The 22,952-nt window shown below is 41.3% G+C and overlaps 1 protein-coding gene across 4 annotated transcripts in view; it reads right to left on the bottom strand.

Annotated features, from left to right (window-relative positions):
- The window catches only part of cep43 (centrosomal protein 43), a 112,261-nt gene that overhangs the window by 24,182 nt on the left and 65,127 nt on the right, over positions 1–22,952 (bottom strand). For 3 of the 4 annotated variants that reach the window (XM_043696268.1, XM_043696269.1, XM_043696271.1), the window contains exons 12-14: positions 3,314–3,322; positions 2,895–2,954; positions 1,301–1,509 (exon numbers count right to left, since the gene is read on the bottom strand). In XM_043696268.1, the coding sequence (XP_043552203.1) occupies positions 1,301–1,509; positions 2,895–2,954; positions 3,314–3,322 (278 nt within the window). The remainder of the gene's footprint in view (positions 1–1,300; positions 1,510–2,894; positions 2,955–3,313; positions 3,323–22,952) is intronic. The other variant, XM_043696270.1, reaches the window with a different exon arrangement.

Genomic DNA, 22,952 nt, shown 5'->3' with positions numbered 1-22,952 from the left:
CTTTATAATAGACTCCAGCATCTTTCCCACCACTGCCTGAAGGGCCTGTGCCCGAAACGTCGAATCTCCTGTTCCCTGGATGCTGCCTGACCTGCTGTGCTGTTCCAGCAATAAAGTTTCAACTTTGATCTCCAGCATCTGCAGACCTCACTTTCTCCTACAACATGTTAACTGCTAACAATACAAAATTTCCCATTGCTCACACTCTTATGAATAAGCCAGTTGGTTTCAGTGATTTTCAACCATGGAAATGCTGGACATGGTTAATAATAGAGACATGGGTACAATGCAACCAATGCCTGAACAATCCAATCAAAATAAAGGAAGACAGGAAGACAGTTGATAGCGATTTCAAACACAGTCAAACCAATGAGTGACTTTTATTGGAGGTTTTTGTTGGAAATTATTCCAATGAACTGTTCAAATGCAATTGGATGGCTGCCAACATAAGACTGAGGTTGCACTTTAAGGTTGTACAATAGTATTTCAGGTTTTGTTAAAAAAAAACAGTAATACGAGTGAATACCAGTGTCATTATAACCAAGCTTGTCAGTTTACTACCAGATAAAGTAACATACAAACCCTTTCAATTGACAATGGCATTCTTTTACAGCTAAGATATTGCACTGAATTTGGCATTTCTTTTAAAAAAGGAATTGTGGAAGAAACCAGTTAAGTGAAATAAATTCTTCATCAAATGTTACATATTATGCCTGATAAGACCTTTTAAGAATCACAAACAGGCAGCAGCAGCTCCCCATTCACAATCTACTCAAATGATTAAGTATGATGCCCACCTTCATTCCTCTGTCAGTTTGACTCATACAAAACTCTAGTCTATGCATTCTGACTCACAAGAAGTCCCCTTCATACTTCATAGCGGTACTTAACTGACCCACATTGGCTCCTCATCAATCAATGGCTCAGTTCTAAAATTGTGATCTTAGCCTTCACATCGCATAATGGCCTTGCCATTCTAACCTTTGTCAACCTCTTCCAGTTCTCCCCACTTCCAAGCTGGCAGTACTACTTCATCTCTGGCTCCTTGTGCATCTCTAGCTTTTATTCCTCCACTTTGAATTTCCAGCCCTGAAACTTGGCATTCTTCCCAAAATCTTGCTGCCTCTTTCCTTGGAATATAAAACCTCTTCCTTTGACCAAGCTTTTGGTGATCTGTCCCAATTACACCTTGGGTCAAAGTCAAATGTTATCCACTACTCCAGTGAAGTGCCTTTGGATTTAAAGTGGCTATGTTAATGCAATTATCTGCTTTAGTTACTACATCTATGTTTTTGCTTACCAGGCATAGATCTTCATTTGCTCAGGCAACGGGTCATCAAAGAATGAATCTTCATCATCGAGGCATAACTTTTCATTTTTCTTTAGCTCTGGCAGACTGGATGTTGTATTAGGGATGAAGCCTTTCTTTGGATCACCAGTAGAAAGATTGGTTGCACTTTTTACTTCACCTGAGGCTACGCTGATATCTCCAAAGCTGATGTTAGTGAACTTTGGAAAAGTAGTAAAAATACAATTATATAAAACCAATGAACTAAATGGATTAGAACACATGTTTAAAGTAGCAAACTTCTAGAACCTACTACCTATAGATTAGCAGGATGCTTAAATAGACAGATGGAATACTATAATATTCTAACTTAAAACAATGACTACATATATGCATTAACTATGAAATGATAACACAAAAATCTAAGCTTCCATGCATTTTATCTTTGTTAGGTTAAACATAAAACTGGAATACTGAAGGTGTCTGCGTTAATATGAATTAGTTTGGGTCCTATAAACTTAAGCTTTTGCAGTCTAGATAGGAAAAAGAAAAATATTGTAGATTACAAAATGCATAAGTTTCCAAAACTACTATAATTATAACTGCATCAACTGCAGCCTTCTCTTAATTCTTAACACAATGATAGTTGATAAACTGTTTGCGGATCTTAAAGCACACAATCAATATAGATGTTACTTCCAAATTGTTTACACTGTGGAGAATTCCAATTGATTTGTGAAAGATATCAGTATGCTATTGTATTGCTTCCAAGATATAAATCTGTGTAAAGAGATGCTTGAATCATTTGGGCTTTGGTACTATAATTAAATTTGGATTTCATCAGGCATTTTAAACACAATGTAAGATGGTATGTGCCATACTACCTAACAATGGCCTGCTTGTCACAGACATTTTTTGATGGTTTAAATGAAACTTCAAATGTTAGAAAATCAAATACTTCATTGAATACATTGTACCTACAACATTGAGATGAAGGGACAACAGAAGGCTAAGCTCTGTACAGCTGACTATTCACCTGCTGTAGTGCCTTCACAGTTAGCATAGATCAGCAAATAATATTGAACTGGCAAGGAGAATGTAAGTGTCATGGTACACTACTATATCACAGCATATTAACAATCAGATGCTAAGTCTTATTATGAATTTAAAAAGTTTTTAAGACCATAAGAGGAACTTAGCACAATTGTGTGGTTTTCACAAATGTATTATGGAGTAACTGCCAATATCAAAATAGTTTTTTTAAAAACAAATGATAGTCATCAAACATTTTCATTTCTGAAATGTATCTATTATGACTGCATATATGGGAAATTCACTGTTCTGCCCTGGCATGCTAGAGCTGAAAATGTTTTGCTGGAAAAGCGCAGCAGGTCAGGCAGCATCCAGGGAACAGGAGAATCGACGTTTCGGGCATAAGCCCTTCTTCAGGAATGAGGAAGGTTTGTCCAGCAGGCTAAGATAAAAGGTAGGGAGGAGGGCTTTCCTGAATTGGTAGTCCCAATATGCTTTTTAAGTATTCGCATGTCATGCTTGAGCAAAGGCTAATGATTGAATCATGACCAGGTTTGTAATAACATGCAGTTACCTTCTCACCAGTTTTTTCCTCGCTCTCTTTAACTTTATCAGTTCCTTTGTATCTAGGTATCTGAACATGAACATAAAAAAAATTAACTAACTACAGTTGGCAATTAATAAATGAATCCATGTCAGCAGCAGGTGAAAAGGTGAACAAATTCTTGGTAACAAATTCTAACTTAACGGAAATCAGTACCTACCAAGCAAGAAAGCAATTGAAATTACAGAAATTGAGCATCTAAATGTTTACAGCCTTGAACAATGATACTGAAAGCTGCAAACTCCATCTGAACCTAAACAAACTAAATCCAAACTAAACTACAGATAAAACCCACCATGCTGGTTTGTGAAAACTTTTACTTATATTCAGTTTAAAAATATTTTTAAAAAGAGCGATACAAGGGAAATAAGATGGAATGCAACACTGACCTCCTCATCCTTGACAGGAACGCATAAATTTGGAAAATCAGTGAAGAAATTAATACCTCAGATTAGAATTAATGAACCACACAATCAGAAGAGTATAAACACTTTGATTATTCCAATAAAGAGAAAGAAGTCAGATTTATTTTTATTTGTACACAGGATTTGATGTCAATTAAATGGCTAACATCTATTGCTCCCTCCCAATTATTTGTAGGAAGGTGGTGTCAACAATTTATTCCGCAGTTAATCTGACATATGCAGTTTATATTCTACAAATACTTCCATAAAATATTAACAGCTACAAGGCAATTGTAATTTTCAGAATTTTAAACAGAGGTTAGAGAGAAATCCATTCATGTATAAGGGAGTTGAGAGTTAGTGTGGTGGTGGTGGGGGGGGGAGGGGTGCCTTACGATTTAAGCCCACTAGCAGATCAGCCATCATCTCAAACTCTCAAATCTCTGTTCTTCAATTAAGTTTCCATGTCAATTTCAGAAGAGAACCTGCACTCATAGCATTCCAAAGTTGTTCCCTATCTCCCTCAATATTTAGGCTCTGAATACCCCAGACTAGAATCAGGCTAGAATTTATTGTCTATATCCAATTGTCCTTGAGAAGGTGCTGGTGAGCTATCTTCTTGAACCTCTGCAATCCATGTGGTGTATACACACTACAGCGTTTGCAGGAAGGGAGTTCCAAGATTTTGACTCAGCAACATTGAAGGAACAGTTCCAACTTATCTGCTGTCCTTGTCTTTACAGTTCGGAGAGTTTCTTCATGTGGAAGGTGCTAAGGACCTTCATCAATTATTGTAGTTCATCTTCAGGGAGCACACACTGCTACGGTTCTCTGCTAATGGCAAAAGGTGATAAATGGGATAGCAATCAAGTGGGTTGCTTTGTCGTGAATGGCATCGAGCTTCTTGAGTATTATTGGGCAGGACCTATCCAGGCAAATGGAGAGCATTCTCGTACACACCTGACTTGTGATTTCGAGATGGTGGAAAAGCTCTGAGAAATCAGGAGGTGGGGTGAGTTACTGTAGAACTTCCAGCCTTTAACCTGCTTTAGTAGCCACAGTCTAAGTTAGTTTCTGTTCAATGGAATGACAGTTTAAATTTTATGTCTCTTTAGCAGTCAAACAGGACAGTTCCAGAGTTGATTGAGAACAGGTGATATTTGGGTCTCCTGTGGTTCAGAGGTAGTGAGCCAGAAGGCCTGGATTCAAGTCCCACCTGCTCCAGAGATGTGTCATAACATTTTTTTAATTAAAAAAAAAGCAAAATACACTCATGGTAGAGTGGCGATACCCCACCTTCAACAGGAGTGTGCCATGACAGATCTGATCAAGTTGATGCAAATGAGAGTGGGCTCTTGGAGGCCCAGGTTCAAGTTCCACAGACTCGAAAATGTGTCGTAGCATATCTGAACAGATTGATTAAAACATCTACAACCTTCATCCCCACCCCCATCCACCAACTGTACTCTTTGCTACCTTCTGCCACCCTCCTCTCTGACCTACCACCTTCATCCCCATCCCCAGCCATCTATTGTACTCTTTGCCATTTTCTCCCCAGCTCCATCCCCTTCCCATTTATCTCTTCTCCCCGGAGGCTCCCTGCCTTCATTCCTGATGAAGGGCTTTTGCCCCAAACATCGATTTTCCTGCTCTTCAGATGCTGCCTGATCTGCTGTGCTTTGCCAGTAGCACTCTAATCTAGACTCTACACGTGACTCCAGACCCACAGCAAGGTGATTGACTGTTAACTGTCCTCTGGGCAATCAGGGATGGGCAATAAATGCTACCTGAACTGTGATGCCCTCAACCTGCGAATTAATAAAGAAAAAACAAACAATCTTCACTTTTCTTCATTAAATATTAATGAAATTCTACTTAATAAATTCTACTTGATTCATAAATATTGGTTGTCCAAGTCAGCATTAAGACTTCAGTTTTATACCTCAAAACGCTTGGAACATCCAACAGCACTTAACTATGGATACATTGATGCAAAGCTCAGCTCTGACATCCACAGATTCAGTTGAAGGCAATCACAAGTCAGAACACTTCTCAGCAAGACACAGAAATTTCACCTGGATGAACATTCAGACCAAGCTTGCCCAACTCAAGCCAGAAATGAAATCTTCTCATTTTTCACAACTCTACCATAGCATGCACTATGCTTCCTCTTTACACAATTATAGTAGCTTATAAAGTTAAAAATCACACAACACTAGGTTATAGTCCAACAGGTTTAACTGGAAGCACACTAACTTTCGGAGCGCCGCTCCTGGGGACACAATCACCTGATGAAGGAGTGGCACTCCGAAAGCTAGCAGGCTTCAAATTAAACCTGTTGGACTATAACCTGGTCTTGTGTGATTTTTAACTTTGTACACCCCAGTCCAACACCAGCATCTCCAAATCATAGTAGCTTACAATACCTTGCTGTTGCAACACCCCCCTTCCCCATGTCAGTCCAATATTAATACAAACTTCTGTTAGCAAGTTAGTAAGAATACCTAGCCACTTTTGCTACATTTCACATCTAACTACAGGATAAAATCCATTAAAAGGTTTGGGGCGAAAATTTTAAAATGTGCTCAGTCTCTGGGAATGGGCACATGTGGAAAAGAGAGGTAGGTATGAAGGGCAAGAAAAAGAAAAAAGTATTTAATTTAGCTTTTGTTTGTCACTAAATATAAAGTTTTGAGAAATAAAACTGTTGATAGGTTCCATGTCTGGCTTTACAAACCAACATGATTGCTATAAAAGCAGGCTTTGAAACCTGTCAATTGAATGTTACCTTGCAGAACTTGAAACTAGAGTCATTTTATGTTGGAAAAGGCTGAAAGATATCCTGCCAAATGCACATCGTTCAAAAGAACAAAATATTGCGGATGCTGGAAATCTGAACTAAACAAAAATTGATTTAAAAAATACTCAGCAGTTCAGGCAGCACCTGTGGAGAGAGGAACAGAGTTAATGTTACTCATTCTGAAGAAGGTCATAACTTGAAATACTAAATCACCACAAGTGCTGCTATATTTTCTAAAAGTCCATTTTGTGACGAAGGATCACACATGAGAGCAGTATGAGGTAGGTTGGCTGGTGGTGGCCTCACTTTCTGTTTCTGTAACTGCAGTGATTCACATTTATCCTTTCTTTTGGTACAATAGCAGATTTTCCCCAAATGGAGGAACAGCTTTTGAACATAAAAAAACGTGTTTATTTGCCACCATAGGTCAATCTTTCCCTCCACACATTCATTCTTTAAATCTGTTATTTCCTACCAGTAACTTCTAAGTTTTGGTCCCTTAATCATTCCTTATTGCTTGATAAAGAACCCAGAGCTTGGGGCACAAAAAGCTGAGATGTCAGCTGGCCCTTAACATTCTTTGACTCATCATTGGAATCAAAGTAAAGAATAGATTCATGTTGAATTTCTGTAAATAATTCAAAGCCTACAGACATACAAGACGTTACGCAAAGGACAGCCTAACCGGGTATCTAACTTGATAAACGTATAATTGCAGATTTCATACTGCACCATAAATAAGCCATGCCACTATCAAAGATTAATTGCACCCACAATATTTACAACGTAAATACAGCAGTTTGTTAAACTTGTTGAATCGATTGTCAAGGTTGACCCTTCTGCAACTTAACATTTAGTTTCAATATTTTTAGACAGTGAGGCTAGTTTAGAAACTGCAGCAAGTTTCAGTGTCTGAAGTGACATCACCATCCAGTTTTTGCTGATCTACATTTGCTCCCAATCCCACAAAATTTCAATTTAAACAACATGGATTATATGGCAATAGTAAAAAATTTAATATAGTAAAACATTCCAAGGTTCCAACATACCATTCCTCACATTAATGCCATCAACCTACGTTTGATAAGAGTTACATAAATATATTAAATTCCTCATTATCTGGCACGTATAGGGAATGGGCTGAAGTTGGTGGGCAGGGGATGTGGTGTACAGGAATCTGTTGATTGTAGGAGGAATAGAATCTAATAGAGGCTCCGCACAATATACTCTAATCTTAAAGCTAAATCTCAATTTACTCCCTGAGTTCTGGAAACTCAGTATTTCACTATGTGCATCAATGGAACCAGCACTGGCATCTGGGATTTAGGCCCAGCAGCTCTCTTGAATAAATTCCTCACATCTGCCTGCTTGCATGCTTTCATTCTCTTGTGCAGATATTGGGAATATGAAGTGGAAACTACATTACATTTGTGCAGTAAACTAACTTTGATGCACAACAAATTTCAAACTATAATGAAACTCTTTCAACCCTGCTCTCTCTTGTCATCACTTCTCTCTTCTTGAACGTTAGACTTTATATTCCCTACAGTGTGGAAACAGGCCCTTCAGCCCAACAAGTCCATACCGACCCTCCGAAGAGTAACCCATCCAAACCCATTTCCCTCTGACTAATGCATCTAACACTATGGGCAATTTAGCATGGCCAATCCACTTGACCTGCACATCTTTGGACTGTGGGAGGAAACTGGAGCACCCGGAGGAAACTCACAGAGACATGGGGAGGATGTGCAAATTCCACACAGTCGCCCAAGGCTGGAAATGAACCTGGGACCCTGGTGCTGTGAGGCAGCAGTGCTAATCACTTCACCGTTGCGCCTCGTGGTCACAACTCAAAACATTGTCTATAATTTCTTCTGTATTTAAAGCATTGCAACAGAAGCATTATTGTCAACATCCAACCGTTCATCCAGTTCATTTCTGGAAACGTTTTTGACAGCACTAGCACAGTTCACTAATCCCATGTTTTTTTCCTGCATATCTTTACTTATTTGCTTTCTTGCACACAACATCCATCAAAAATGTCTTTGTCTGACAACTCTTCTTCGAACATTATGAAAGGCCTTCAGTTTCACCAGCATCTTTGCAGTTTCACTTTTCACTTGGTTCCATGCACATAACATGTTAAAAACAGCACCTCTGATACAGTATCTGGACTGAAATTTATTAATTTCTGCTTGGTGGTTTGTCAGTTTTCCCATCAAATCATGTGGGTAAAATATTTTCAAAATACTGGATCACACCCATTGGCTGAATGAAACTTGTCACATTAGAATGGAGAAACACAAAAAGATCTTGCCTTAACAAAGTCTTGCTTTCTTCAGACATGCTTATGTTTTAGCACTGAAAATGTGTTGCTGGAAAAGCGCAGCAGGTCAGGCAGCATCCAAGGAGCAGGAGAATCGACGTTTCAGGCATGAGCCTTTCTTCATGCCCGAAACGTAGATTCTCCTGCTCCTTGGATGCTGCCTGACCTGCTGCGCTTTTCCAGCAACACATTTTTAGCTCTGATCTCCAGCATCTGCAGTCCTCACTTTCTCCTATTCCTATGTTTTACAAACGTGCTTTTACACCAGGCACAAAAACATGATGAAACCATCATCAAGTAAAAATGTCTGCATCTATTTAAGCATCACGTCATAATTAAGTGGAAGATGTATTATGCCTTTGAACCATCTTAGTTTTACATATTTTCCAATAACAGTCAATTCCACTTTATATATTCCTGTGGCATTCCACATACAAGTACGGTTATTCAGTCTTTACTTTGCTTAAAGCCACAAACAACCTTTTCATCAGCACCAACTAAGGTTGTGCTTGGAAGCTATTGCCATATTAACCAACAGCATTATTGATTTGTTTGGCAGTTAGGTCATGGCCAATCATAACTTTATTAAAAATTTCACAGAAATCTTTAGCTGATTTCATACCTGCAGATTTCTGTTCACCTGGCTTGTCAGCCTTTTGCGTTCCATGTTGTATCTTAAAGTAAGTGAGCCATACTTGAGAAAAAGTACACAGCTCCATGATTTTCAGCTTCTCATAAAATTCCTTCGTCTTTTCCACCAACATTGGTCCAAAGATACATGCACCTTCATGCTCTTTAATGAAAACTATTTGCATAGTGCACGACCTAAGCCTTTAAGCTTAGAAATACGTTATGCTTTTATCATTTACAAATTTCACACAGAATATTTTTTAACTATCCACTTGTGCTTCAACTGCATAGAACATTGACAAACCAACACTGAATTCCTGAACTAGAGAAGAAAAAAACAAAATTACAATTTCTTTGTCTTTGAAATAGAAAAATGGAAATATGTGAAAGTCAAAACGACATTTTTATTTTAGTTTTGCCTTGGGAGTTGTCTTAGACTATCTGGCAGATTGACTGGGTAAGATTTTGGATATAATGAGATCACAAACTGAACTGGCAACGATTGTAAAGGCCTTTCTGAGAGGGAGGACAAATAGGCAGTGCTGCTAGTCGCATCTGTGAGAAATACCACAGCAAGGGTGAACATATATGTATTGGATTTTGGCAGATCAAATTCAAAACTGATGTCTTTGAAGACTTTATTAAAATGTTCAATTTTCTTTGAAGGTTTTGCTGCCTGACAGGAACTGTGGGTGGTATGGTACGGGATAACAGGTAAGATTCCTGTATTGGGATTAATGGAGTTAAGCTTTAAAGCAGTTCTAACGAATGAGAGGAGTAAGAAAGCAGGGGTTGGAGGTTGAGGAGTGACTTTATAGAGGTTTATAAAATCATGAGGGGCATAGCTAAGGTGAATAGCTAACCTTTTTCCAATGTTAGGGGAGTCCAAAACTAGATGGCATAGGTTTAAGGAGAGAGGGAAAGATTTAACAGGGACTTGCTGGGCAACATTTTCATACAGAGGATGATGCAATAATGGAATGAACTGCCACAGGAAGTGGTAGAGGCAGGTACAGTTATAACTTTTAAAAGACATTTGGACAGGTGCATGAATAGGAAAGTTTTAAAGGGATATGGGCCAAATGGAACTGGGATGAAAAAGGTTGTCTTAGGAGAAAAAGGTTAACAAAAAGTTGACCTATACTCACTGACATTTAGAAGGATCAGAGATAATCTTATTGAAACATAAAATTATGAGGGGCCCTGACAGAGCGGATACTGAGAGGAGGTTTGCCCTCACTGGGCAATCTACAACAAAGCAGCAGAGTTTCAATATCACTCATTTAAGGCAGTGATGAGGCAAAACGTTTCTTATCTAATGACAGAACAGTCTTCAAAGACTACATGGACAACTGCTGTTATCCAGGAACTCCGTGTTTCTAGTGGTCTCTGGTTCCAATGATATGAAGTCGTTCTGTTGAGTGGATACAGACTCAGCGACACTCCACATGCATAAGTGCACAATGGATTCTGACATGCTGCAATCATCATCTGGCGAGCCCAGAACATTCCAGTAGCATAAAAATCATGTGCTTGTGAGTGTAATTCCTAAAAGGCAATGGAAGCCTGACTGTGCTGAGATAGAATTTCCTGTCATGAGGCCACAGATCACCATGATTCCCTTTTCATACACTGGTTTTGTAGCAGAAACTATTACTCTAAAGACTCTGGGTGCATAGGTCATCCTATTGAGGGCTCTACTGTGTCACTTAGGGTTTTGCTGTTGGTCATGTCTCCTTCCACTTTCTCCAGATCCAGAGAAAACCTGAGCGAGATCCCCACAACTTATCATTCCCCTTCTCCTTATGATACCAGGGAGTTCTCCAGTAAGATATAGTGGGATAGCACTCAATGTTTTTAATATATTGGTCAAGCTCTTAGAAATGTCCAGAAAATCAGTATCAGTGAAATCTGAATTAAGTACCCAAAAATCTCCTACTGTGTCAAAATGCCTTTTCAAATGCAACACAGTCAGTCAATCTCAAGCAGCAAATGTGCATCAAAAGCTGAGTAAAACTTTGAACCTATCAAAACATAAATTGCAGGAAAAATTCAGCCGGTCTGGCAGCTGGAACTGGGTCTAAAAATAATGGTCATTCTACCTGATACATTAATTCTGCTTTCTCTCCACAGACACTGCCAGATTTCCTGAGTTTTCCAGCAATTTCTGTTTTTGTTTTTGATTTTCAGCATCCACAGTTCTTTGATTTCTTTTGTTTAGCGTCTGTCAGCATGTTCAACTGGTCATCCTGAACAATATTAAGCTTCTTGCAGTGCTGTTGGAGCCATACTGAGTCTGGGGAATTGAGACTACCCTAAACTCTGATGAATTATTTAACAAAACATTTTCCAAAAATGAATTTTAAAAGTATTTTGAATAAAATATTTAAGAACACAATTTATCATCCAATGCTGTGCGTGAAACCAGGGTTAAAGAGTCTCATTATCTACAAACTGAGCTAATCCATCCATGGAGGAATGTCACGTGCAAAGACACTTTCATTTCAAGTCATATACAGGAATCCAGAGAAATATATTGCTTTGTGGTTAAAATTGAGGTGTAACCTAACAGTATTACCGCCTGGCTGGGAGCAAAACAGGAGACATAAAAGAATTTGCATGCGTCGGATCCACCGTTCAAGCCAAGCGCACATACAGTACTGTTCTAACTTTTTCCAATGGCTGATGGACAAAATATTTAAAATCACACAACACCTGGTTATAGTCCAACAGGTTTAACTGGAAGCACTAGCTTTCGGCGCACCGCTCCTTCATCAGATGGTTATGCACAACTCATTCAATGTAGCTCAGCAATCAAATCTAGTCTACATAGCTTAGTGATACACCAAGTCGTGTATTTAGGTGTCTTTCTTTTTTTAAGTAGAATATACAGTACAGAAACTATGCATTTTTTGGACTTTTTCTTGGAGGCTTGCATTCTTGTGGTCATGAGGGAAAGTTTGAGTCTCCTTAGCACAAGAGTACACCTGACAATGAAGATAAAAGCTACTTTGACAGTCAGTGAAAAAAAATTCACACCAATGAAGAGTTGAACGGTGTAGAAGAAGCTAGCCACATACTCCATGCTGAAGGAACAATGAGTAACAAGTGCCTTACACACAGAGAAATGTTTTGAACTAGGGGTGAAGATTCAGCAAGGAACTGACAGCCTCAGAACCTTTGTTTTAAATGGAAAGAAAAAAGGTAGTGCTAAAACATGCTCTGCAGCCCCTTCCCATTTAAAAATAAATAAATAAAATTACAGGAAATTTTGGTTCATAGGACAGTATGATAAAAATACTAACAGCTTCAACTCATGTACAGAGAGATTCCATTATTATATTCAAACTAAATATTGAAGCATATATAGATGTCCCTGCATTCCTGAATATTATGGTTAGAAACACTTTAACCTCCTGAGGTACAGAAGCTGGGCTCCAAAACTTAAGACGGAATACAAGGAATCTGACAGAACCATTTTTCACCAAAACCATTGGTGATTGCTGAAAGGTTCAGATTCTACAAACGTAACCAGCATATGGTGAATCGATCTTCAAGCTCACAGCAATTTAAAAAAAAAGAATCAGTAGAGCTTTTGGGTATTTGGAGATAACATGAATGTTGCTATCAGAAACATTCTACTGCATGGTTTAAGAGAAGCAATCCACAAGAGATAACTGACAGAAAGAAGTCTAGACTTAAAGAAAGAACTGGAAATAACAGTCGCAACGTAACTAGCAGCCAAGGAAGTTCAGCAGCCAAGCTGGAACCTGACAGTTCACAAAATGGCAGCTGAGAGACAAGCACAGTGCAGACTCAATGTGGATAAACAGATCAAACAGCTGCCAATTTCTGGTATGAAAGAAGTTGTATGTGGAAATTGCAGCGAGAAAAAAAAGGAAACAATGCACAGGCATGTTTGAGGAGGAAACAAACATACAGTAAAAGTACACAAACCAAAGATTAGGAAGAAAATCTATGTTGTGGTTCTGTTCGCCGAGCTGGAAGTTTTTGTTGCAAACGTTTCGTCCCTTGGTTAGGCGACATCATCAGTGCTTGGGAGCCTCCTGCGAAGCGCTTCTTTGATGTTTCCTCCGGTGTTTATAGTGGTCTGTCCCTGCCGCTTCCGGTTGTCAGTTTCAGCTGTCCGCTGTAGTGGTTGGTATATTGGGTCCAGGTCGATGTGTTTGTTGATGGAGTTTGTGGATGAATGCCATGCCTCTAGGAATTCCCTGGCTGTTCTCTGTCTGGGTTGCCCTATGATAGTATTGTTGTCCCAGTCAAATTCATATTGATTGTTGTCGGTGTGTGTGGCTACTAAGGATAGCTGGTCGTGTCGTTTCGTGGCTAGTTGATGTTCATGTATGCGGATTGTTAGCGGTCTTCCTGTTTGTCCTATATAGTGTTTTGTGCAGTCCTTGCATGGTATTTTGTACTCTACATTAGTTTTGCTCATGTTGGGTATCGGGTCCTTCGTTCTGGTGAGTTGTTGTCTGAGCGTGGCTGTTGGTTTGTGTGCCGTTATGAGTCCTAGGGGTCGCAGTAGTCTGGCTGTCAGTTCTGAGATGCTCCTGATGTATGGTAGTGTGGCTAGTCCTTTTGGTTGTGGTATGTCCTCGTTCCGTGGTCTTTCTCTTAGGCATCTGTTGATGAAGTTGGGCGGGTATCCGTTTTTGGCGAATACCTTGTATAGGTGTTCCTCTTCTTCTTTTTGCAGTTCTGGTGTACTGCTGTGTGTTGTGGCCCTTCTATAATGTACAAAAAAAAGAGCATGAGAAAACCCCATACCCTCAGTCCAAAGAAGAGTAATTATTAATGATACTGGCCATTGCTGGTGACACCAACGGATATCGGGTCATTCCCTTTCCGAATGATAAGAATGGAAACATATACCCAGAATGACAGTTTCATTGATACCTGAAAGTGTGCAGCAGAGTCACATTGTGCTACATACCTCAAATATTGCACTAAGAATGCACACAGGCAAAGTGGTACCTTTGAGGGGTTGTTTCAATGACTGTGAATGTTCAGTTGTACAGTCAGTCAGTCAGTCAGTCAGTCAGAACACTTGCCCTTGCATGTTTCCAAAAGGAAATTTTACAGCTTTATTAGGAAGAATGTGGTTGAAGAAAATCAAACTTAACTGGACTGAAGTAAATTGCTTGTCAGATTCTGGAACTGAGCTGAGCTACCATAATTTCTAAAAAAAACTTGCAATTGTTTTCAACGGAGATCTGAGAAGCATGGAAAAGATCTCTTAAATTGAAAATCAAGAATGAGAATGAAGCCAATGCTGCAAGGCTAGATCAGTGTGCTATAAAATTAGGCCAAAGGTCAAGGCAGAACTAGAGAGGCTGGTCAAGGCAAGAATCCTCGAACCCACAAATGAGAATGTTGGGCCACGCCTAGTATACCAGTGAAGATGTTGGATTGGTACACGTTTGTGTTGAGTTTAAGGTCACTATTAATCTGATTCTGTGTGCTGAGCAGCATCTGTTGCCTTTGATTGATGACCTATTTATGCTGAACTAGCTGGTGGCCAGTTTTTCAGTAAAATTGACCATAGACAAACATACATAGAACATAGAAGAATACAGCGCAGTACAGGCCCTTCGGCCCTCGATGTTGCGCCGATCCAAGCCCACCTAACCTACACTAGCCCACTATCCTCCATATGCCTATCCAATGCCCGTTTAAATGCCCATAAAGAGGGAGAGTCCACCACTGCTACTGGCAGGGCATTCCATGAACTCACGGCTCGCTGAGTAAGGAACCTACCCCTAACATCTGTCCTATACCTTGTAATACAGATGAATGCAGATCCTAAATCACAGAAATACTGGACATTAAAAAGACAAATACAAGAGACTTCCATTTGGAATAACATCTACCCCTATGTTCTTCCAACATGCTATGAATTAGATTTTGAGTGCAGCCGCGTCATCTGGACAATATTTCAATCACGGGAATAAATGAAAAGCAGCACCTTGACAATTTAGATGCTACTTTGCTGAGACGTGAAGATTATGGGCTCAAAGTCAGGAAAGACAAATATGAATTTTTAAATCATCCATCAAGTTACTTAGGTCATGTCATCAATGCCAAGGTGCTATACAAGTCACTTACAAAAAAGTGAAAGCCATAACTGAAGCACCAGCACCTAAAATTATTAAATTTGATTAATCTATAGAGGATAGAACAGTGTAACACTTGAACAGGCCCTTTAGCCCACCATTTCTGCACTGACCATGATGCCATTCTAAACAAATCCCATGCCTGCACATAGTCCGTATCCCGTACCTTTAGTTACGTTTTTTACTTGATTATCGATTATCATGGGTTTGCTAACTTACTAGAGCAGTTTGTCCCAAACCTTGCAACCATTCTCAAACCAATACACAAATTATTGTGCCAAAAAAAATTTGAAAATAGCAAGATCAACGTGAAGGAGTCGAAAAAGGAGTCTAAGCCAAACAGATTTTATTAAAGTCAGAAGCCCTGACCCAAAGTTACTGTTGAAACTGCTCTCAACATATGGAGCTGGAGCATTTATGTCTCATATTACCCAACGGTGATGAAAAGCCAATATCTGGATCTTTTGAATGGTGAATGTTTTTCAGTGGTTGAGCTGCAGACTAATTGGCCTGATATTGTCAGCTTCCTGATGGCAACTTCAAAGAAAACCACTGAAATGACTGACGCAGATCTTGCAAGATTTGGTTATCTGGATCAATTGTTTGTGATAATGGCCCATAGTTTATATCACACGGGTTTACAGACTATGTAAAGCAGAGTGGAATTCAACATATCCAATCAGCTCTTTACCACCTAGCCACAAATTTGACAGAAAGATTTGTTCAGAAAACAAAGCATTCAAAGTTTGTGCGAAGATTTGTAGCTCGGGTGCTCGTTGTTGTGGTTCTGTCCTCTAGGAATTCCCTGGCTGTTCTCTGTCTGGCTTGCCCTATGATAGTAGTGTTGTCCCAGTCGAGTTCATGTTGCTTGTTGTCTGCGTGTGTGTGAATTTGACTGGGACAACACTACTATCATAGGGCAAGCCAGACAGAGAACAGCCAGGGAATTCCTAGAGGCATGGCATTCATCCACAAACTCCATCAACAAACACATCGACCTGGACCCAATATACCAACCACTACAGCGGACAGCTGAAACTGACAACCGGAAGCGGCAGGGACAGACCACTATAAACACCGGAGGAAACATCAAAGAAGCGCTTCGCAGGAGGCTCCCAAGCACTGATGATGTCGCCTAGCCAGGGGACGAAACGTTTGCAACAAAAACTTCCAGCTCGGCGAACAGAACCACAACAACAAAGCATTCCTTAAAAGCTTACTCTAGAACAGAGATCATTTGATGACTCTAAATTCTCCAGCATTGCAGGGTAAAAAGTACCAGCTGTGCACAGCTTTTGATTTGCTGAAACCACCCATGACAAAAGACACTGCTGACAGCAAACGGGATTTTCAAAAGGAGAACACGGCAAAATGCCACACTTTCCAAAAAGATCAATAATTTTGGTGAGAAATTACACAACTGGTGAGATTAAATACTGAAGACTGGACAGGACTACTAAACTACACAAGACACAATATGACATCATATGGAGAAGACATGCAGATCAACTTCTGGCAACCAGAATGAATGTACATGAGACATTAATTGAAGATCAAAAATAACTGCCGAATAGAGACCTGGATATGTCCGAGGAGAATGCTATGACATTATGTGAACCTCCAAAGCATTCAGCTGTCTCAAGAAAGGGTGTCAGAAGAGGTTCCTAGTACACCTAAAACACCAGAGGTTAAATCCAGCGAGAAAAATAAACAGATGCTTGAGGTGTGCCGACAGCCACACAGAAACAATGTCCTCCGGAATGACTTACCTACTGATTACAGTATTTTTGATTGTAAATACTCCACATGTTTTCATTTGAGGAAAGGATATTTTCTTTGTATACGTATGCTGGACTGTCACCAAGAGTCCAATCACAGAGTCATACAGCATAGAAACAGACCTTTCAGTCCATGTCTAACATAATCCCAAACTAAACTAGTCCCACCTGCCTACTCCAGGCCTATATCTCTCCAAACCTTTCCTATTCATGTATCCATAAAATCATCTTTTAAACCTTGTAATTGTACCCGCATCCACCACTTCCTCAGGAAGTTCATTCCACATGCGAACCACCCTGTATAAAAAAACTTGCCTCTCATGTCTTTTTTAAATCTTTCTCTTCTCACCTTAAAAACGTGACCCTAATCTTGAAATTCACTGTCTTAGGGAAAAGAAAACTACTGAGGAGAAAGTGAGGTCTGCAGATGCTGGAGATCAGAGCTGGAAAAGCGCAGCAGGTCAGGCAGCATTCAAGGAACAGGAGAATCGATGTTTCGGGCATAAGCCCTTCTTCAGGAATGAGGAAAGTTTGTCCAGCAGGCTAAGATAAAAGGTAGGGAGGAGGGACTTGGGGGAGGGGCGTCGGAAATGTGATAGGTGGAAAGAGGTCAAGGTGAGGGTGATAGGTCAGACTGGGGTGGGGGCAGAGAGGTCGGGAAGAAGATTGCAGGTTAGGAAGGCGGTGCTGAATTCGATGGATTAGACTGAGACAAGGTGGGGGGAGGGGAAATGAGGAAACTGGTGAAATCCGAGTTCATCCCTTGTGGTTGGAGGGTTCCTAGGCGCTCTTCCTCCAACCGTCGTTTTGTTGTGGTCTGGCGATGGAGGAGTCCAAAGACATGCATATCCTTGGTGGAGTGGGAGGGGGAATTGAAATGTTGAGCCACAGGGTGGTTGGGTTGGTTGGTCCGGGTGTCCCACAGGTGTTCTCTGAAACGCTCCGCAAGTAGCCTGCCTGTCTCCCCAATATAGAGGAGGCCACATCGGGTGCAGAGGATGCAATAGATGATGTAACAAGCCCATCTTATGCTCTTCAGATCCTGTCTTACAGCATCGTACTCACCCTTCCCCCAATTGTAAAACCTACCCTGTTGCATGCACCTATCTCTCTCCATAACCAAGGTGAAAGTCACAGAATTGTGGTCACCATCACCGAAATGCTCACCCACTAACAAGCTCCTCCATCGCCAGACCACAACAAAACGACGGTTGGAGGAAGAGCGCCTCATCTTCCTCCTAGGAACCCTCCAACCACAAGGGATGAACTCGGATTTCACCAGTTTCCTCATTTCCCCTCCCCCCACCTTGTCTCAGTCCAAAGAAAACTACTATCAATTCTATCTAAACCTCTCATTATTTTATAAACTTCTATCAGGTCACCTCTCAACCTCCTACGCTCCAATTTTGGGTCAGAAACATCTTCATTTAACCTTGCTTCCTGTAAACATCTCCATAATAAAGTTCCTGCTATTTTAACACTTTGGCCTCCTGGTCCATCTTCAAACTTAACACAAATGTTCATTCTCTCCACCACCAATGCTCAGATTATGTACATAAGAGGCAAAGCAGAAATTCACCAAGGCACCTTAGACAGCACCTTCCAAACCCATTACGACTACCATTTAGAAGGACAAGGATGGCAAATATATGGGAACACCATCACCTGCAAGTTCCCCTCCACCCAACATCTTGACTTGGAAATATCACCAGTACATCAGTATTTTCACACCAAATGGCATTGAGTGTACCTGTAACAAATGGATTGCAGTGGTTTATGAAGACAGCTCACTAATCTCTCAAGGGCAACTAAGAACAAGCAATAAATGCTGGTCCAGCTAGCAAGAATCACATTCCATTAATTAATTTAAAAAGACAGGCTGTACAAAGGAAGGAAGGAGAGAGAGAGGAGGGAAGAGAAAGACAAGGAGAAAATAAAGACAGCAGTTCTGATTAGTATTCCCACTTCCAGTCAGAGCTGTGCTTTACTTGGCCTAAAATAATGCTGGAGTGTGAGGCTTTAGCCAAATATTGATTGGAAGCTCTTTAGATCAAATAGCTTGGACGGGCGGTGTTTGTGCAGTGTGTCCAGGAAGCTTTTCTAACTCAGTATGTAGATTGTCCGACCAGAGGGGAGGCCATATTGGATTTGGTACTTGGTAACAAACCGGGACAAGTGATGGGCTTGTTAGTGGGTGAGCATTTCGGTAATGGTGACCACAATTCTGTGACTTTCACCTTGGTTATGGAGAGAGATAGGTGCATGCAACAGGGTAGGTTTTACAATTGGGGGAAGGGTAAGTACGATGCTGCAAGACAGGATCTGAAGAGCATAAGTTGAGAGCATAGACTGTCAGGGAAGGATGTTGTTGAAATGTGGAACTTTTTCAAGGAACAGATACGGCGTGTCCTTGATATGTATGTACCAGTCAGGCAGAAAAGAGATGGTCGTGTGAGGGAACCTTGGTTGATGAGGGAGGTTGAATGTCTTGTAAGGAGGAAGAAGGAGGCTTACATAAGGTTGAGGAAACAAGGTTCAGACAGAACGTTGGAGGGATACAGGATAGCCAGGAGGGAGCTGAAGAAAGGGATTAGGAGAGCTAAGAGAGGGCATGAAAAATCTTTGCCAGGTAGGATCAAGGATAACCCCAAGGCCTTTTACGCGTATGTGAGAAACATGAGAATGACGAGAAGGAGGGCAGGTCCGATCAAGGACAGTAGTGGGAGACTGTGTATTGAGTCGGAAGAGATAGGAGAGGTCTTGAACAAGTACTTCTCTTCAGTATTTACGAACGAGAGGGACCGTATTGTAGAAGAGGAGAGTGTGAAATGGACTGGTAAGCTAGAAGAGATACCTGTTAGGAAGGAAGATGTGTTGGACATTTTGAACAACTTGAGGATAGACAAGTCCCCCGGGCCTGACGGGATATATCCTTGGGTTATGTGGGAAGCAAGAGAGGAAATTGCAGAGCCATTGGCAATGATCTTTTCGTCTTCACTGTCAGCGGGGGTGTACCAGGGGACTGGAGAGTCTTCACTGTCAGCGGGGGTGTACCAGGGGACTGGAGAGTGGCGAATGTTGTGCCCTTTCAAAAAAAAAGGGAATATGGATAACCCCGGGAATTACAGGCCAGTTAGTCTTACTTCGGTGGTAGGTAAAGTAATGGAAAGGGTCTGAGGGATATATTGCTGGAACAGCACAGCAGGTCAGGCAGCATCCAGGGAACAGGAGATTCGACGTTTCGGGCACAGGCCCTTCTTCAGGAATGAGCAGAGAGTGTTCAGCAGGAGAAGATAAAAGGTAGGGAGGAGGGAGTTGGAGGAGGGGCGTTGGAAATGTGATAGGTGGAAAGAGGTCAAGGTGAGGGTGATAGGTCGGAGTAGGGTGGAGGCGGAGAGGTCAAGAAGAAGACTGCAGGTCAGGACGGCGGTGCCGGGCTGGAGGGATTCGGCTGAGACAAGTTGGGGGGATGGGGGGATGAAGAAACTGGTGAAGTCCCAGTTCATCCCCTGTGGTTGGAGGGTTCCCAGTCGGAGGATAAGACGCTCCTCCTCCGTCCGTCGGGTTGTTGTGGTTTGGCGGTGGATGAGTCCAATGACCTGCATATCCTCGGTGGAGTGGGAGGGGGAGTTGGAATGCTGTGCCACAGGTTGGTTGGGTTGGTTCGTCCGGGTGGCCCAGAGGTGCTCTCTGAATCGCTCCGCAAGTAGGTAAATATTCAGCCTGGGGCCCAGTTACAAGTGGAGTTCCGCAGGGATCAGTTCTGGGTCCTCTGCTGTTTGTAATTTTTATTAATGACTTGGAAGAGGGAGTCGAAGGGTGGTCAGTAAATTTGCAGACGATACCAAGATTGGTGGAGTTGTGGATAGTGAGGAGGGCTGTTGTCGGCTGCAAAGGGACTTAGATATGATGTAGAGCTGGGCTGAGGAGTGGCAGATGGAGTTCAACCCTGCCATTTTGGAAGGACAAATAAGAATGCGGAATACAGGGTTAACGGTAGGGTTCTTAGTAAGGTGGAGGAGCAGAGGAATCTTGGGTCTATGTTCATAGCTCTTTGAAAGTTGCCACTCAGGTGTATTAGCGTTCATTAGCAGAGGGATTGAATTCAAGAGTTGTGAGGTGATGTTGCTGCTGTACAGGACCTTGGTAAGGCCACACAGAACTGTGTGCAGTTCTGGTCGCCTCACTTTAGGAAAGATGTGGAAGCTTTGGAGAGGGTGCAGAGGAGATTTACCAGGATGTTGCCTGGAATGGAGAATAGGTCGTACGAGGCTAGGTTGAGAGTGCTCGGCCTTTTCTCATTGGAACGGTGAAGGATGAGGGGTGACTTGATAGAGGTTTATAAGATGATCAGGGGAATAGATAGCGTAGACAGTCAGAGACTTTTCCCCCGGGTACAACAGAGTGTTAAAAAGGGACATAAATTTACGGTGAAGGGTGGAAGGTATAGGGGGGATGTCAGGGGTAGGTTCTTTACCCAGAGAGTGGCGGGGGAATGGAATGCACTGCCTGTGGGAGTGGCAGAGTCAGAATCATTGGTGACCTTTAAGCGGCAATTGGATAGGTACATGGATAGGTGCTTAAGCTAGGACAAATGTTCGGCACAACATCGTGGGCCGAAGGGTCACTTCTGTGCTGTATTGTTCCATGTAGTTCATGTTGAAAGCCAGTTTGAAGGTTCTGTAGGGCAGTCAACATACTGATACAAATAATAAGGTTACAAGCCAAGCAGATGATGCACAATACTGATCGCAATTTTAGAATTTGGCAGAATTTAATTTAAAAAAAGATTATAATTCACAATATTATCATAATTGGAACAAGTCATTTTCATCCAAATCAGATTTGTCTATTAAAGATGTTGAATGAATGATATCATTGATTAGTACATTAGCTAAAAAGCCATCCTTTCTTAGCTAGTGACAAGAAATTTCTAACATTTTGAAGAGGTAACACATGCTGTGGATGAAGGAAATAGTACTGTACTCAGAAGGCATTTGATTAAGTGCAACATCAAAGGCACTTGAAAATAAAACCTCATGATGTAGTGGGCAGCATCTTGGCATGGACAGAAGATTAGCCAGCTAAGAGAAAATAGAGAATAGGTATAAATGGGTCTTTTTCAGGTTGGCAAGTTGCAATGAGTGGTGTACCACAGGAATCAGTGCTGGGACCTCACCTGCTTACAACTTATAAATGACCTAGATCAAGGGACAAAAGATATGATGGCTGAATTTGCTGATTACAAAGCGTGCAGATAAAATGAAATAAGCTTAGTTGGACAGGAACAAGAAGAAACAATAGATCTAGTAGGGCTGTCCTGTATGTAGATTTTGGGAAGAAGGTAGAAGCAGGTTGTGGAATGTTGGGGAAAGCTGTGGAGCTCAAACCTCCAGAGCAGATGAGGTCTGTGATGGTCCTAGAATCAGTGTCTTGATGTTTAGTAGAACATAGAACAGTATAGCATAGGAACGGGTCCTTCAGCCCACAAATGTTGTGCCTAACATGATGCCAATTGAAACTAATCCCTCTGCCTGCCGTTGGTTCCTATCTCTCCATTCCTTGTGCTTATCTAAAAGTACCTTAAATGCCATTGTCGTATCTACCTCGACCACCACCCCTGGCACTGCATTCCAGACTCCGACCACTGTCTGTGTAAAAACAATTTGCCCCTCAGGTCTCCTTTGAACTTTCCCCTTCTCACCTTAAATGCACACCCCCTAGTATTAGACATTTCAACTCGAGCAAAAGGATTCTGACCATCAACCTATCTACGCATCTCAATTTTATAGAATTCTATCTTCTCCCCTCAGCCTCTGCCACTCAACAGAAAACAACCTGAGTCTTTCTAAACTCTCCTTATAGCTCATACCCAATGTTCCAGGCAGCATCCTGATAAACCTCTTCTGTACCCTCACCAAAGCTTCCATAATCCTTCCTATAATGTGACGACCAG

The sequence above is a fragment of the Chiloscyllium plagiosum genome, chromosome 9 (genome assembly GCF_004010195.1).
Source record: "Chiloscyllium plagiosum isolate BGI_BamShark_2017 chromosome 9, ASM401019v2, whole genome shotgun sequence".
Lineage (NCBI taxonomy): Eukaryota > Metazoa > Chordata > Chondrichthyes > Orectolobiformes > Hemiscylliidae > Chiloscyllium > Chiloscyllium plagiosum.
This window is presented reverse-complemented; position numbering and strand designations above follow the sequence as displayed.